This window comes from Lutjanus erythropterus, chromosome 11 (assembly GCF_056507025.1).
Source record: "Lutjanus erythropterus isolate fLutEry1 chromosome 11, fLutEry1.hap2, whole genome shotgun sequence".
Classification (NCBI taxonomy): Eukaryota; Metazoa; Chordata; class Actinopteri; order Lutjaniformes; family Lutjanidae; genus Lutjanus; species Lutjanus erythropterus.
This window is the reverse complement of record NC_139327.1, coordinates 41,360,613-41,378,468: the sequence shown is the minus strand read 5'-3', so window position 1 is coordinate 41,378,468 and position 17,856 is coordinate 41,360,613. Positions and strand designations below refer to the sequence as shown.

At 42.6% G+C, this 17,856-nt stretch overlaps 2 protein-coding genes across 3 annotated transcripts in view; both read left to right on the top strand.

Moving 5' to 3' along the window:
- The window catches only part of oatx (organic anion transporter X), a 6,907-nt gene extending 1,046 nt beyond the window's left edge, over window positions 1-5,861 (top strand). The window contains exons 2-16 of one of the 2 annotated variants that reach the window (XM_084730217.1): window positions 111-384; window positions 516-680; window positions 810-883; window positions 964-1,093; window positions 1,291-1,394; window positions 1,518-1,672; window positions 1,764-1,932; window positions 2,008-2,131; window positions 2,241-2,356; window positions 2,548-2,602; window positions 2,804-2,963; window positions 3,056-3,164; window positions 3,374-3,452; window positions 3,675-3,802; window positions 5,384-5,861. In XM_084730217.1, coding sequence (XP_084586343.1) covers window positions 358-384; window positions 516-680; window positions 810-883; window positions 964-1,093; window positions 1,291-1,394; window positions 1,518-1,672; window positions 1,764-1,932; window positions 2,008-2,131; window positions 2,241-2,356; window positions 2,548-2,602; window positions 2,804-2,963; window positions 3,056-3,164; window positions 3,374-3,452; window positions 3,675-3,802; window positions 5,384-5,531 — 1,743 coding nt within the window. In that variant the 5' untranslated portion in view covers window positions 111-357 and the 3' untranslated portion in view covers window positions 5,532-5,861. The remainder of the gene's footprint in view (window positions 1-110; window positions 385-515; window positions 681-809; window positions 884-963; window positions 1,094-1,290; window positions 1,395-1,517; window positions 1,673-1,763; window positions 1,933-2,007; window positions 2,132-2,240; window positions 2,357-2,547; window positions 2,603-2,803; window positions 2,964-3,055; window positions 3,165-3,373; window positions 3,453-3,674; window positions 3,803-5,383) is intronic. The other variant, XM_084730218.1, reaches the window with a different exon arrangement.
- A 1,465-nt stretch (window positions 5,862-7,326) lies between these two features.
- Window positions 7,327-15,195, top strand: pwwp2a (PWWP domain containing 2A). The gene is made up of 3 exons (XM_084730216.1): window positions 7,327-8,125; window positions 9,490-9,874; window positions 11,766-15,195. The coding sequence occupies exons 1-3, from the start codon at window positions 7,654-7,656 to the stop codon at window positions 13,558-13,560; spliced, it is 2,652 nt and encodes an 883-aa protein (XP_084586342.1). The 5' UTR covers window positions 7,327-7,653; the 3' UTR covers window positions 13,561-15,195.
- The last annotated feature ends 2,661 nt before the right edge of the window (window positions 15,196-17,856 follow it).

Below are 17,856 nucleotides of genomic sequence, written 5' to 3'. Positions count from 1 at the left end.
GATTGATAGACTGATAGACTGATAGACTGATAGAAAGATTGATAGATTGATAGACTGATAGACTGATAGATAGAAGTTTAGTAATCTTTATGAATCTGTTTTATTCTCAGGTTCATTCTGCTGGAACTGAATCTCAGATCCTGAAAACTCAACACAACTGTTTATATTTTTATTATTATTATCGTTATTGTTATTATTGTTTGTATTTGTTTATTGTTTATTTGTTTGTAGTAGCAGTGATAGTTGTTGTATTAGTGTTAGATAAAATGATGAATAATCAGTTTTAGAAAATATTTTGTAAAGTGTACATTTGGAACCAAACATAGATCAAAAACATTAAGTCGTCGTTGTGACGTCATGGGCTTCTCTGACCTGCTGCAGGAGGTGAGTGAACGACCACTGCAATATCAATCACTGAATACACCTGACCAGGTAGACCAGGTGTGAAGCAGGTGTGTCATACAGGTATGTAACATGTGTCTCCCCTCCCCCACACTCCCGGTTGCCGTGGTGAGGTGGGTGGGTTTGGCAGGTACCAATGGCTCCATGTGACTCTGATCAGTTTTCCTGGTTTGTTGATGGCGAGTCAGAACCTGCTGAACAACTTTGTCTCAGGAATCCCCGCCCACCACTGCACCCTGCCAGCCAATCACAGCCTCTACAACCTGTCACACTACCAGGTGACCTGTATGACACTTGCTTGGAATGAATGTTATTGATTTGTTTGGTTAGATGAATGTTATTGATTTGTTTGGTTAGATGAATGTGATTGGTTAAGTTGGTTAGATGAATGTGATTGGTTGTTTCAGGTGGATGAGAAGCAGCTGCTGAAAGCTTTCATCCCTCTGGACCCTTCAGGAAATAGACTTGACCGCTGCAGGAGGTAAAACTTCTTTTTCACTTATTAATGTATTGATGAATAGATTTCATCTGACATCACTTCCTGTTCCACCTGTTGTTCAGGTATGTGGAGCCTCAGTGGCACCTGTTAGCTGCTAACAGCTCAGCTAATGTTAGCCAGCTGCAGACAGAAGAATGTTTGGACGGATGGACGTTTGACCAATCCGAGTTCCTCGCTACCACCGTCTCTGAGGTAATTAGAAGAAATTTTTCAAACTGAGGTTAATGAAGTTATATTTGTTAACTGGAGATCATGGTGATCTTTAAGAGGGTTCTAGTGGATCTTTGGGAGACTGCAGGGGTTCTTTAGGGGACTGTAGTGATCTGACTTACATTTACCACACTGTTTCTGTCCCTGTCTGTCTCTATGTACCTGTCTCTCTCTCTCAGTTCGAGCTGGTGTGTTCTCTGCGTCCTCTGAAACAGATGATTCAAACCATCTATATGGGCGGAGTTTTAGCAGGAGCTATCATCTACGGCGGCCTGTCAGACAGGTGATCCTCACCTGTGTCTCAGTGGAGTGATGTTCCACAGTTACGGTTCATCATACCTGTGCATCTGTTGTAGCTGCACCCTAAAATCAAACCAATCAGAGTCTTTCTTTCTGTGTCTCTCAGATTTGGGAGGCGGTCCGTCCTTATTTGGTCGTACCTGCAGCTGGCCGTGCTTGGTTGTAGCTCCGCCCTCTCTCCCACATACTCCGCCTACTGCATTTTTAGGTTTCTCAGTGGAATGGCGGTGTCCGGAATCATCCTGAATGGAGTTTCACTGAGTACCTGTCTACCTGTCTGTCTGTCTAGCTGTCTGTGTGTTTACCTGTCTGTTTGTTTACCTGTCTTGTCTGTTTACCTGTCTGTCCCCAGAGGTGGAGTGGATTCCGACCAAAGAGAGGACATTAGTGGGCACGCTCACATCCTTCTTCTTCACATTTGGTCAGATGATCCTGGCGGGACTTGGCTATTGGCTGAGAGACTGGAGGAAGCTGCAGCTGGCCGTCTGTGCCCCTCAGTTCTTGTTCTTCGCCTACAGCTGGTCAGTGTGGACGTTAAAAATAAATGTCTCTGATTCGTCGGGTGGGTCTAATCAGTCGGCTCTCTGATTGGTCAGGTGGTATGCAGAGTCGGCTCGTTGGTTGGTTCTGAACCGGCGGTCTGAGGATGCGTTAAAGAGTCTTCACCGTGTCGCTCGAATCAATGGAAAACCAGAGATGATCAACAAGTTAACACTGGAGGTAACCTGCCTGTCTGCCTGACTACCTGTCTGCCTGTACATGTTCATGTGCTGTGTAAAGATGAGTGATATCCAATCAGACGCTGAGATCAGTCCCATGTGACCTGCAGGTTCTACATTCTCACATGAATAAGGAGATTGAGTCGAGTCGTTCGTCTTTAACAGCGTTCGACCTCCTGAGGACCAGAGGGATGAGACGAATCTCCATCTGTCTGATCGCCGTCTGGTCAGAAAACACACCTGCTTTACCTTTATTCTACCTGTGATACTCACCTGTGTTCATTCACCTGTAATTTATAAAAATCAGGTTTAATCCAAACCACGACAGATCACAGAAAAGTTTTTGAGAATAAGTTCATCACTTCTTTATCTGTTTACCTGTCCACCTGTCCATCAGCGGTCTGTCTTCGTCTGCAGGTTCTCCACCAGTTTTGCGTACTATGGTTTGGCAATGGACCTGCAGAAGTTTGGGGTGAGTCACCTGATTAGCATCAATGCTACATGTGAGCTAACAGCTTCTGACTCACCTGCCACCTGAGATTCAGATCAAGTGGGATGATAGGTAGAGAAATGAAAGGTTACCATGGTTACAACTTTTATGTGTTTGTGACATTATCATCCTGGAAGAATACTCACCTGGCGATCCTTCCTCTCCTCCTATTGGCTGTTCCAGGTGAGCATCTACCTGATCCAGATTATCTTTGGAGCTGTTGATTTTCCCGCCAAACTGCTGGCTCTTGCCATGCTCACTTACCTGGGGAGGAGGGTCTCTCAGGCGACCTGTCTTTTCATGTCGGCCCTCATCATCTTCGCCAACATCTTCGTCCCTGCAGGTTACACACACACACACACACACACACATATTCACACTGAGACATGCAGGTAAGGGAAACCTGTAGTTCAGCCTGTTCCCCCTACCCCACAGACATGCAGACCCTCAGGACCACGCTGGCGTGTCTCGGCAAAGGTTTCACCTCGGCCTGCTTCACAGTGGTCTACCTGTACACAGGAGAGCTTTACCCCACCGTCATCAGGTGAGACAGCTTCAGACTCGCTCTGACACATGAGTCTGCAGCGAGACAGGTGAGACAGCCAGGGGAAACAGATGAACAACATGTGAGACAGCCAGGTGAGACAAGCAAACAACACGTAAGACGGCCAGGTGAAACAGGTATAACACATGTGAGACAACCAAGAGACAGGTGGGTGAGATAGACGACATGTCTTGTGTGTGTGTTTTCAGACAGACAGGAATGGGCTTCGTCTCCACCATGGCAAGAATTGGCAGCATGGCAGCGCCTGCTGTCCTCATCCTGGATGAGGTGACATCAGTGATCCAAACCTTGTTAACAATTAACATAATTAATTCATTAATAAATTATATGATTCAAGTCATCAGTCTAAAGTGAAATGTGACGATCAATACATGAAATCAATCAAGTGGTCACCATTCAGCTTCAGAATAAATCAGTCTGTGTGCACTGAAATGACATCATCAATTCTGCCAACTAATGCTAACATCACTGATGGACTACATTTCCCAGGTACTCCCTGCTCTGCCCAGTGTGGTGTATGGAGGAGCGGCGGTGTTGGCCGGCTGTTTCGCCTGCTTCCTGCCAGAAACGCTGAACGTGCCGCTGCCCGACACCATCGAGGATGTGGAGGAGAAGTGGTGAGCTAACAGCTAGCAGCTAGCTTCATTAGCCTGACTGCAGGAACTCGTTCTCACACATAGCTGTCCTGCAGTGTCTCACCTGTCCTGCAGTGTCTCACCTGTCCTAGTCTCTCACCTGTCCTGCAGTCTTTTACCTGTCCTACAGTCTTTCACCTGTCCTGCAGTCTTTCACCTGTCCTGCAGTGTCTCACCTGTCCTAGTCTCTCACCTGTCCTGCAGTCTTTTACCTGTCCTGCAGTGTCTCACCTGTCCTGCAGTCTTTTACCTGTCCTGCAGTGTCTCTCCTGTCCTGCAGTCTCTCACCTGTCCTGCAGTCTTTTACCTGTCCTACAGTCTCTCACCTGTCCTGCAGTCTCTCACCTGTCCTGCAGGTGTTGCTGTTTAACATTTTAATCAGAATTTCAATAATGACGCACTGAGATTTGGTTTAATGTCCCTCTAGTCTCTTGAAGACAGACGAGGACTGGCCTCCTCTGTATGTGAATGCTCATGTGACCACAGCTGTTGCCTAGCAGCGCTCCTTGCCTAGCAGCATGCGTTGCTTGGATACATGTTTAACAACCTCTGGCTGAATGTCTGCTCATAAATATAAAGGTTGCATGAAGAAGAACAGTTCTCTCTGCTCTGTTCAAATCAGCAGATTTTTGTCTTATATAAATATATAATCAATATCATGATGGATTCATGTTGTCATTTATAATTACATCATATAGAACATAAAGAGATTTATGTGTTCTGATAAATGAGGCGTCATGTTTACTGCAACACTGAAGTTAAAACAACCATCTGCCTGTGTGTGTGTGTGTGTGTGTGTGTGTGTGTGTGTGTGTGTGTGTGTGTGTGTGTGTGTGTGATCGTCTCTTTCTCCGTGTTGATCACTGTTACCTGCTCTGCTGTTTGTCATTACCATAGCAGCGGCCTAGATTTGGACGATACACCTGCTCCTGGTTAGAATTTAAACCTGGTCTGTTGTCTGAGGTTAAACTCAGACTGGGCTGCACCAACAAAGATTAACTTAATCTGAGATTAGCTCTGATCAGAGTTTAACAAAACCAGGTTTGCTTTGAGTAAATCCAGATTTAAAATGAAGCAGAATTCTGTTGCACAAGTAATAATGAATCTTATTTTAGTAAATCCAATTTTTAATTTAAATCAAATTAAGTTGAACAGAGTTTGATCATTTAATCAATATGGAAAAGCCCACTTACCCAAATTAAAAACAAACAAACAAACAAACAAACAAAAAATAAATAAATTTTAAGTTAATTAAACATTATAGTTTTATAGTACAAGTTTATAGTTACACACACACACACACACACACACACACACACACACACACACACACACACACACAGGCAGATGGTTGTTTTAACTTCAGTGTTGCAGAAAACATGACGCCTCATTTACAGTTTTATATTCCTTATTCATTGATAAGGAATATCTTATCTTATCTTATCAACGGAGTTTGAAGAATCATAAAGTTAAATTAATCGTCCAAGCCTCAGAAGACAGACCAACCTGATCAATAACTATTAAGTAAATACAGATCAATAACTGAAAACTGTCTGTGTGAAGGTCTGGCAGAAACCCCACCCCCCTACAACAAGAGGGCATGGTATTGCATGAGGGCGGGGCCTCTGAGTGTGGAGGCGTGGTCTCAACGGAGTGTGTGGCTCTAAAAGAACTAAAGGAGGTGGAAGGGACCGGACTCAACGCCCTCTGACCAATCAGACGACTCCAGGCAGACGGCTGGACTGAACCTCCACCAATCAAAGGCTGAAATCATGATGACCAAAAGAATGAACCAATGAGAATCAGAGTGACACATTTCAGAATAAAAGTTTTTTTTTTTTTTTAACATTTAAATATATTTTGAATTAATCAATAAAGTCACATGTTTGATTAAAACTATATTGATTAGATGTAAATGATGATGATGATGAGTGTGTGTGTGTGTGTGTGTGTGTTAAACAGTTTCTGTAATTAGTAATGATGAATCAATAATCAATAACTGGTTTTAAACACAAATAAAACTGTGATCAATATCAGATAATTATTGTTGTGTCAGCTATTATATTATATTATATTATATTATATTATATTATATTATATTATATTATATTATAAAAATCTGTTTACCTGTTTACTTGTTCTGTATCATCCACATTAAAAACACAGATGACAACAAATCAAAATAAATAATAACAGAATCAACATATAAACCAAAACATAGATATAATAATATATTTTACCAGGTAAAGTACTCAGAGTACCAATACTACAAAGTTAAAATACTACATTACACTGTAAACTGTACATGACGTTTACCTTCATGTTATATGATTTTATCAATTTGAGTAAATCAGCAGGTGTTTATGATTTTATTGTGTTTTATTTCATGAGATCTGCGACAGTTTTACTCTGTAAATTAACAAGTAACTATATTTGTCAGGCAGGGCAGTAAAAAGTACCACACATACCCAGTATGTAGGATTATAAATTTAAAGTAACATGAAGTAGAAAAAAGTAAGTACTGAAGTACAGTACTGCAGTAAATGTACTTAAACTTATGAATTATACAAACAATAAATACAACATGAGTCAGCAAAACTTAACTAATCAAAAACAAGGGTCCACAAAACTTAACAAGCATGAGTCAGCAAAGATGAATTAACTTGAATCAACAAAATTAACTAGTAAATATAACACAAATCAGCAAAAATGAACTAATAAACAAAATGCAACACAGCAAATATTAACTAATAAAAACATGGTCAGCACAATGCAAAGAAAATGAAAATCAACAAGAAAAATAAATTTATCAGACTTGATCAATTATGTATATGAATACAAATCAAACATGATGAATTAAATGTTTGTGTTGATGTTTATACTGTATTTATTTGTGTGTTTATATATGTGATGTGTTTCCGTGTGAAGATGATGAGTGAGGGAACACTGCCCTCTGCTGGCCGGCTGACTGAAACTACACACACAGATATAATTATGAAATTAAAAGTCACCATGGGCAGATATATACCATGTTTTTTGTCATTATATATATATGTATATATATAACAGGTGCAGTGTCTCACCTGTCCCATTTTTTAATAGAGAATATAAGAAAATAAACATCAAATATTAATAATCACTTATCATCTGACTGTTAATCTGATTTGATTGGTCATAAGTAACTCATGATATAACACTAAAATACTTATATAATATACTTAATCTTCTAAAGGTCACAGTTTGTTTATCTGCATTGATCTGATTAAATAAATGTATTGATTATCGTATAGATCAGATTTTTGAGTCACAGTATTTGTATTTGTTATTAATGAATATAAAAATACAGAATATCACCAGAACTCTACATATACATATTTATAGAAGACGTCAAGGTTTTGTGTTAAACTAAACGCCAGCAGGTAGTAGTTGTCCTCTTAGTTGAGAGTATTGATCAGGTATTGTTTTGTGATCAGAAGGATGTTGTTTCAGTATGATTAATGGATGAGGATCAGTTTGTTTTATCTCACTGAGACAGAAAGCTGCTGTAGACTCAGAAACACTTTTATTCATCAGATACAGACTGATCAGGTATTGATTAATCAGGTATTGATTGCGCTTTGGCTCCTGGCGATGTTTTTGTGTCTGTAAAGAGAAACGCCCCCTGGCGGCAGCCTCCCGCCTCGCAGACGCTGACAGAATCAGCCAATCAGAGACCACGCTGTGCCTCGTTTTATTTGAGTGACAGCAGTCGGAGCCAGTTGCAGTGCGCCTGCGCAGCCGGGCGTGCAGTGGGGGGCGGGGCGTGGCTCCGCTCGGCAGCACAGCGGAGGAAAATGGCGGCCGTGGCTGCAGAGCCAGGATCCGCGGGGCCCACAACAACAATAACCGCGGCCCACGACGACCCGGGCCCGCTATCACCAGCCGGTTCGGGACTCCCAGCAGCCGTGTCGGAGCCCGAGGAGCCGGCGGTGGAGGCGGTGGTGTCCCGGGTGGACGATGGAGGGGACGGGGAGGAGCAGCGCCATGTCAGGCCGCCGGAGCTCGAGCCCGCGGCGGGAAAAGCTCCGTCCGATAATAACCCCGCGACCGAAGACCTGATCAACCCGTTCAGTATGGACCGGTTCAGTCCCGGAGTACCCGCAGACCCGGAGGGTGGCGGGAACGCGTACCGCAGCATCCTGGAAAACCCGCAACCCTCTGCCGTCTTCCTGCACTCTTTCCCGGCCCCCCCACCCGTCACCGAGGCCGGCCTGTCCCTGATAGAACCCGCAGAACCCACGACCACGACCAGGGCCGCACGATACGGTAACAATACATTATATAGTAACAATTTGTGGTAAATAAATTCTATGAAAATAACTGTACTTATACACCATGACCAAGACTGCATAATACAGTATCATTTAATTAACAAAATCATATTAAATAAATGATGTTAAAATGTAGCACAGCCTAATAAATATTATAGTAACAATATATTGCATTAAAATAGTTAAATTATATTAACATAATTAAATACCTGACCCAGGGCCTAGTGATACAGTAACAATACAGTATATTATAGTAAAATAATTATAACAAAGTACCTTTTCAAAAAAACAAACAAACAAAAAAAACACCTCACCTTACATTACATTATAGTAACATAATTATTTTATTTAAAATAATCTTCAGAAGAAAAACACGACCATGACTAGGCCTTATTTAGTAATGAATATAATATAATATAAACAATATGTTTGATTCAGATAATTATATTAAATAAACTATATTAAAATACTAATATTAAGTAAATTATATGAAAAATTAATCATATGAGAACATGATCAGGGCTTGTACGATACTTAAACTAAGTATTATACATATACTAATATTTAATTATATTACAGTAACTAAATTAAAATAATTATATTAAAATGATTTAAAAAGTAGTTACAATAAAGTAATTAAAATTAATAAATTTAAATCAAAAATAAAACACAAGCAGGGCTGCACTTCATGGTAACTAAATATTACATTCAAATATTTAGGTTATATAAAAATATATTAATATAATTAGAATAATTATAAGTTAGTTAATTATAATAAACTAAATCATAATAAAACTGGACACAACAGGACAACATGACTCAGTAACAAAATTATATTAAAGTAATTGTAATGACAGATATTATAATTCCTGATTAGTGGAAACAATTTTAGTTTTAACTGAAAATAAAAAAAACCCCAAACTCAAAGCCTCTGCAAACAAACTGAACTGAGCGCTGACCGCCACCAGCGGCGACAGGGCCCGAATGGGTACGAACCAGGGCCAGATTAGGTCAGGGTTTAGGTACCTGACCTAACCCCTGTACTTCATTATGATACATCTGTGCAGTACTACAGTACTTCATTGTAATACATCTGTGCAGTACTACAGTACTTCATTATGATACATCTGTGCAGTACTACAGTACTTCATTATGATACATCTGTGCAGTACTACAGTACTTCATTATGATACATCTGTGCAGTACTACAGTACTTCATTATGATACATCTGTGCAGTACTACAGTACTTCATTGTAATACATCTGTGCAGTGCTAGTATGTTGCATTCGGCAGCCATGTTGTGATGTTGATCATGTTTCCTTGTTGGATCAATAAAGTTTATCTCATTAATTATGCAGCCCTCCCCTCCACCAATGAGACGTCAGACCGGGCTGACACCTACATGGTTCCGGTCCAGCCGGAGCTCAGGTCTGGACCTGCCGAGGACACCCTGCTGGATGGGACCGTGGAAAGCCTGGACCAGGACCCGGGGTACAGTCACAACCCAGCGGGGACAGACGAACTGCGGGACTCGTCCCCGACCTGCAGGTCCCCAAAAAGGCGACTGGCGATGGACGCCGTGAAGCAGGACGAGTCTGGACCGGAATCTGCCTCCGTGAAGGGCCTGAGTCCAGGCTCCGAAGTCCGCGTCTCCCTGGATCACGTGATTGATGACGCCCTGGTGGTGTCATTCAGACTGGGCGAGAAGGTGTTCTCTGGAGTCCTGATGGACGTGTCCAAAAGGTACAAAACTTTATTTAAACATTTTACCTGATGTTACCTGTGGGACAAACTTTATTCAAATAAACATGCTAACTTTCAGACAATGAATGACACCTGTCCCACATCACCTGATTTTATTAATCAATCAATGGTTGATAGATTAATTAAAGTAGTTGTAGCAATAATAATCGATCAGTCTGTGAAATGTTTTATGCTCTTTACAGTCACAACTGGACTCCTATGGTTAATTGATTATTATTCTCTGGGCTGATTAATGAGTAGTTACTCAGTTGATGACAGTAAAAATTAGAGTCAGTCTTTCCTATAATGATTATTTTTATTATTGATCAATCTGTCGATCATTTTCTCCACTAATAGTTGTTTGTTCCACAAAATGGTGAAAAATGTGGGGAGTAAGAAGTAAAGAAACCTAAAAATATTCACTTTTAGAAGCTGAAATCAGAGAATTTCAGTAGTTATTAATTTAAAAATCAACCCATAATTGAAAAAGAAGGTGGGATTAGGGTTAAAGCAATTAAAATATACACTTGGCTTTGATATTGCTGTCTCTATTATTATTGTTATTATTATTAATATTACTGCTATCATTATTACCATACAGTATACTTACAGTTTTATACTGTATTATAGTATAATCCATATAATTGATAATTGTACACTATACAGTATAATGCAATTAAAAATATTAATTACAATCTAGTCTAATAAATCAGTCGAAGAGGAAACTATAAAACGTAGAATAATAAATACATCTCTTGTATCTCATACAACTGCACTTTGTAGTTAGGCTCAGTGTCCCGCCCACAGCACTCAGACCACAGTCTGATTGGCTAGAAGTAACAGCCAATCAACACTGAAGACTGAGTCAGAGACAGACAGGCACAGAGCTGCTCTGGAGAGCTGAGCAGAACTGTGTGTGTGTGTGTGTGTGTGTGTGTGTGTGTGTGTGTGTGTGTGTGTAGAACGTCAGACAATAGATAGCATTGAAGCTACAATAAACATCATAATCTTATGATCTGTTTCTATGACGATGGTGTGCCCCGTTTCCCAGTTACACCAGTCGCTCTTCCTGTTTTTTCCCTTTTAACTCTGGTGTCACACAGAGATGAAAGGAGAATTAATTAAAAGGTTGAATTACGTAGATTACATTCGTTTGTGTTTTCTCTGCTGTTTGTGACCTGAAAACCTCCTGAAGGAATACTTCACGCTGTACCTCATCGTACTTCACACTACTTCACTTTAGAGCCACAATGATAAATCAATTAACAATTATTAAATTAATTTTCAACTACTTAAATGATTGATCAATTATCTTGAGTCATTTTTTAATTAAAAAGGTCAAACTTTTCTGATTTCAGCTTCTTAACTGTGAATATTTTCTGGTTTCTTTCCTCCTTTCTGACAGTAAACTGATGATCTGTGAGTTGTGGACAAAATAAGACATTTGAGGACGTCTTTCATTTCATGGATGAAAACATCGTCACAGAAAAGAAAAATAGGTTCAAACATAATTTTATTTTCCAACTGACAAGATTGGGACAGGATTAATTAATTGATTACTCTAGAAAATATTGACAATTAATCAACAAAATAGTCATTAGTTGCAGGGCTTTAATGGAGGTTAATGAAGTCTGAAGGCTAGTGAAATCTAAGGAAGGCTAATGAAGGCAAGTAAAGGTTGACAAAGATTAACGAAGTCTAATTAAGGTTAACGAAGCCTTAAGAAGCCAAATAAAGTTTGATAAAGATTAATGAAGTACAGTGAAAGTTGACGAAGTCTAATGAAGACTGACGAAGGTTAATGAAGACTGACGAAGGTTAATGAAGGTTGATGAAGTCTAATTAAGGCTGTGTTCAGTTGTGGTAAATGAATTTTTCCGTGTGTGTTCAGGTTCGGACCGTACGGTATTCCCATCACGGTGTTTCCCAGACGGGATGACCGGAGTCGACCTCTGATGTCACAGCCGTTTTCCAGTGACGACCCACCCACCAAACAGGAAGAGGTCAGCGCGGCTGCCTCGCCCCCTCCTCACCCTCATCCCTGGACCTCCAAACCGCCACCGCTGTTCCAGGAGGGGGCGCCGTACCCCCCTCCTCTGTTCATCAGGGACACCTACAACCAGTCCTTACCTCAGCCGCTGCCGCGCAAGATCAAACGGCCAAAACGCCGCTACCGCTGCGAGGAGCCCACCTCCATCATGAACGCCATCAAGCTCCGCCCCCGCCAGGTGCTCTGTGACAAGTGCAAAGGTGTGGTGGCATCAGGTGCACACAGGGAAGCCCGGCGGGGTACGCTGGATCTGAGGGGCGAGGAGGCATCACGGCGGCGGCGACCAGCTGATGGACCGATCTCCTCTGAGGTTAAACGGCTGAGGAGTGACGACAAGGGAGGACGCCCTGCCACCGATAGACGCTCGTCATCTGCAATCCGTGTGTCATCTTCATCATCATCTTCTTCTCGCCGTGTCCTGAGAGGCGTGGCTTCATCTTCGTCCTCATCCTCCTCGTCCGGCCGCATGTGTCTGAAGCTGAACTCTAAGAAGGTTCTGTCCAAAGGTTCTGCCGTTGACCGCTCCAACGCACGGCGGCAGGTTCTCAACAAGCTCACCACGAGTTCTCAACCGCCGCCACACCGCCAGCCCAAAGACCAGAACCAGAATCAGAACCACAGTCAGAACCAGAACCAGGACCGTTCCAAGGCTGTGACCCGAGCCGCCGCGCTGCAGAACCACAACCAGAAGGTCCACTTCACCCGTCGCCAGCACCTGAGCTCTACTGCCGTCAGCTCCCACACGCCACTTCCTCCCAGAATGCGCCTCAAACCCCAAAGGTACCGTACTGAGGACAGCCAGGTGCCCTGCTCCACCCCCTCCTCCTCCTCGCCGCCTAAAAACACAGCTCGCTCCTCACCTCCCAAACCTACTGAAAGCCCCGCCCCCACACCTAGCCCCACTGTACCCCCAACCCTGCCCCCATCCACAGACCCTCCTCCAGCAGCCAGTGTTGCTGTGGACACCCAGGAGGAGGAGGAGGGGACAGAGCAGGTAGAGGGTCCTCCCCTCTCCTCCACCCTGGACTCCTCCCACTCAGAGACGTTTGACGTCCCGCCTTCCTCCTCCTCCTCTTCCCCCCCAGCCCCACCTCCCTCCTCCATCCCACCTGCCCCACCTCCCCCTCCCTCCTCCTCTTCCTCGTTAGGCTCTCAGTGTCCAACCCCTCCCCCCACAGCCGGCGGCGAGGAGGATGAGGAGGGTGGTGACTTGAGAAGGCGACGTAAGTCTTCCACGTCCTCCTCCTCCTCCTCGTCTTCGTCGTCGTCCTCCGTCTTCTCCAAGCTCGTCTCGAAGTGCTCGCTGCCAGACGGCCGCACCGTGTGTGTCGGCGACATCGTCTGGGCGAAGATCTACGGCTTCCCTTGGTGGCCAGCGCGTGTGCTCGGCATCACGGTATCACGGCGCGGCGACACGGGGCTGGCGGTGCGGCAGGAGGCGCGCGTGTCCTGGTTCGGTTCGCCGACCACCTCCTTCCTGCCGCTCAGCCAGCTGTCACCCTTCCTGGAGACCTTCCAGTCGCGCTTTGACAGGAAGAGGAAGGGTCCGTACCGCCGTGCCATCGCAGAGGCTGCCAGCGCCGCCAAGCAGCTGACGCCCGAGGTCCGGGCACTGCTCACACAGTTCGAAACGTAGCATCAGCTGCTGCTGCCCCGCCCCTTCCACACATGCCACGTCCCACCGCTCTGCTCGCCCGCTATAGGAGGTGGGAGGAGCCTGCCCCGCTCCCTCAGACTGATACCAGGTGGACATAATTCTGTTTCCTGATTGAAGGAGGGGGCGGGGCTTCAGTTACCTGTCAGTGTTCAGGGGAGCCATGGGTGGGGCTTGTCTCTGCGTCCTCAGTGTCAGTTCACTGCAGCGTTTCCACTTGCTTCGCCATCAGTCTGATGACATCACATTGACATCATCAGGGATCAGGCTGTGTTACAAACTGACACACACTCCAGATGCATCATGGGAAACTAATTTTTTTAACTGAATCACTGAAGCCACTGAGCCTAGTGATTGGCTGAGAGAGCAGAATCATAATGATGTCACATCAGTAAGAATGAATCAACCAATAAGAGTCAGTCATGTAAAAATGAACACTAATGAAGATCTGACATGTTGAGCCAAAATAACAGCTGCTAAGCTAGCAACTGCTATGCTTACATTTACTAAGCTTATAGCTACTGAGCTTACATTTGCTATGCCAACAGCTGCTTAGCTGACAGCTGCCAAGCTAACAACCGCTAAGCTTACATTGGCTAAGCTAACATCTGCTTGGCTAATAATTGCTAAGCCATCAGCTGCTCAGCTAACAGCTGCGAGGGTAACAACTGCTAAGCCAACAGGTACTAAGCTAACAACTGCTCAGCTAAAAGCTGCTAAGCTAACGCCTGTTCAGCTAACAGCTGCTCAGATAATGGGTTTGAGGGTAACGGCTGCTAAGCTAACAGCTGCTAGGTGAACGGCTGCTCAGCTGTTGATTATTTTCTGGTTGATTTGAATGACTGACGTTTGATTGGATGATGTACGGTGTGTGCTGAAGCATCATGTCTGACCCGTGGCGGTGGCGGTGTGAAACGCTGTGATGTGCTGACGTGACGCCCACAGACTGAGAACATTCAAACTGTGAAACACAATGCTGTCCAAACTGAGGCCAGGGACCCAAACAGGGTCCGCAGCAGAGTCCCAGCAGTCCAGACTGGATCATGTGATCATGAGTGTTTTGTCGCATGACCTCTGATTGGCTCAGTATGGTTGCTGTGGCAACATTTCTGAAGGCATTCAAACTTAAAGAAGTCCAGGAACATTTCAGGGTTCATGTTTGATCGATCAGTTGATCGTATTGATAGGTGATGAGTGCTGTTTGTTTATGTTGAAGCCCAAAGATGTTTTCTGGAGACGATGTCTCACTCTGTGTTCTGTGTTTGAGACCCTGCAGCCTCAGTTTGTGGACACTAGTCGGACAGACAGACAGACAGACAGGTAGGACAGGTAGGACACACTGACTGTTAGACAGGACAGCTGCTCTGCTCTCATGACAACGACCATGACGACGACGACGATGATGATGATGAAGGTGGATTTTCCCTCTCTGCTGTTTGACTCTTTTTACCGTCTGTTTGCAGATCAGAGATCCTGAATAAAAAGTGTTGGACAGAAAAACACACGGAGACACACGGACACAAACAGAAAAACTTAGAGAACCCGTCTGAGAGTCGATCTGTGTACTTGTTCTTTTTTTCTCATGTTTTAAATCTATTAAAAAAAACTTCTCTCAAACTTCTCTTTGAATCGTCGTCGTCATTTAAAGTTTCACTCTTCTTCTGTGGTGGTTTCACTGTCGGAGTCACGGCCGGAGTGACTCGCTCAGATTTTCTCACCTGCAAACAGATGTTTGGTAAACGGGTCTCCAGAGGTGTTTGTACCTGAAGTATCAGCAATGTTATTCTCTTCAGAATTCCACAGACATTTTTATTGATCCGATCAGTCAGTCGATCGGTTTGATTGATTAACCTGACTGACACCTTACAAACTAAAGAGATATGTAAGATAAGATCAACATGCCAAGCGTTGGCACAACATGTTGCTGATCTGAGGTAGAAACATTTCTGATAACCAGAGTGGGAAAATACCAGTGCAGCTACTGACTACATACTGGGACATATGATCAGGTACTGGATAAATACTAGTACTACAGTACTACAGTACTACAGTACTACGACAGTATCAGCAGGTTGTTTCTATTTAAAAGTGCTGATCGTTAATGTTGGACACAGACAGCTGATATGATAATATCAGTACAAGTACTGTTACATGAAGTATTACAAGTACTGGTGTTACAAAGGAATAGTAGTAGTTAAAAAGGAAATATATTTACTGTTAGCGATACAATATGTATCATAATATATTTGTATTTTTTAAATTAATGTTAGGAAAAGAACACACCACCATATGTTTCAAATCTGAGGTAAAGTTTACTTTCTTATCTGATCAGAACAGTGATGATAAACAACAACACTGACATCTAGTGGTCTGGAGTTAAAACACAAAGTGAACCACTGCAACAGAACATGATGTTCTACTGAATCAGTAAATGTACAACGTTTGTGTGTACTTCTCTGCAGCCGTGGGCGGAGCGTCACATTCTTGTGAACTTGATATCTGAAAGAGGCTTTGATGAAATTTCTTCAAACTTGGTACAAATGTCCACTTGGACTCAAGAATTCAGATGATAATTCTGACAAATTACACACAAATATCAACTCTGAGAATTAGGACAATTCATGTTCTGCCAAAAAAAAAGAACTTTAAAAGTTATTACTACAAACGCTCTAATTTCTCTCATTTTAATTTTATGGGGTGATTTAATGATTTATATATATATTTGTATGAAATGATGCTCTGTGGCAGAAGAATGACAGGAATTCACAACTTCAAACAATTTAAACATTTTAAAAATGGTGAAAAATTAATCCTGTCAGAATCTTTTCAGTTAAAAAATCGATCCAAACGTGGAGCACATTTTTGGATCGATATTTCAAGTCTTTCCCATAACAGTTATTTTCTCCATCAATTGATTAGTTGTTTGTTCCAGAAAATGGTGAAAAATTTATTCTGTCACAATCTTGTCAGTTGAAAAACATGTCGCCCATGACCCTGTCGCCGGTTCACCGCTGTTCCTTCCTTGGACCACTTTTGATAAATACTGACCACTGCAGACCAGGAACAGCCCACAAGAGCTGGAGGCTCTGACTCAGTCGTCTACCATCACAGTTTGACCTTCATCAAACTCAATCAAATCCTTCTGCTCGCCCCGTTTTCTTCTTCTAACATCAACTTTGAGGACAAAATGTTCACTTGCTGCCTGATATATCTGAACCACTAACAGGAGCCATGATGAAGAGATAATCAGTGTTCTTCACTTCACCTGTCAGTATATAAATATATATATATACACACACACACACATTCTTAACGGCAATTGATCGATTAATGATTCATCATTAATCATTAAGATCCTCTAAACCTGCTGCAGTGTTTAGTTTCTCGTCTGTATGTTGTTGTTTTCATCGTCCAGTTTGTGATCAGATCACCTGATTGGCTACAGAAATACAGATGAAAGGTTTGGATATTAATTCAGATTGTACTCATTACACTGAGTTTAAAAGTAACTAAGTAGATTACAAAGTGTAATGCATATGAAAGTATGAATAAAAGTACAGACTTTAAAATCTACTCATGAAGGTACAAGTACCCCAAAAACTACTTGAAAATGTTGCTCCTTTAATGTTGTGTCCCAGAATCAGGTGTAAAAAAGGTCAGCTATACCCTAAGGACCCCGTCTCACTTCCTGGTTTTAAAAAAGGTGTGAATACTGCTCAAACACTGTTAAAGGTCAATTCTGTCTCATTCTTTCTTGATATTCGTCTTCAGCTGATCAACAGTCCACAGTCTCTGTTGTCCTATTTTGTCCTTCATGATGCACCACACATTTTCAATGGGAGACACGTCTGGACTGCAGGTCCAGGTCTGGACTGCAGGTCCAGGTCAGTCTAGGACCTGAACTCTTTTACTATGAAGACACGCTGTTGGAACACGTCCACAATGTGTCTCAGCATCGTCTCTCTGAAATAATCAGGGACGTCTCTGAAGAAGACGTCAGTGATGGCAGCATGTGTCTCTCTGAATACCAGATGTGACAGTTACCCATGATGCCATGGGTAACTGAGAAAAATATGAAGTAAGATGAAAATTATGTAAAAGACATAACAAAACAAAAAGTATGTAAAAAGACGACAAAATTAGGCCACAAGGTGAAACCTACATAAAAGTCATAACAGAAATAAAAAAAATACATAACAGATGGAACAAGATGAAAAACTAAAATTACGTAAAAGATGCAATAAAACCAAAATTATGTAAAAGTTGTAACAAGATGGA

Bases quoted from the DNA above. Each gene is read 5' to 3' on its own strand.
- pwwp2a (XM_084730216.1), top strand. From the start codon at position 7,654: ATGGCGGCCGTGGCTGCAGAGCCAGGATCCGCGGGGCCCACAACAACA. The intron at 8,126-9,489 runs GTAACAATACAT...TTAATTATGCAG, and splicing joins GACCAGGGCCGCACGATACG to CCCTCCCCTCCACCAATGAG. The intron at 9,875-11,765 runs GTACAAAACTTT...GTGTGTGTTCAG, and splicing joins CTGATGGACGTGTCCAAAAG to GTTCGGACCGTACGGTATTC.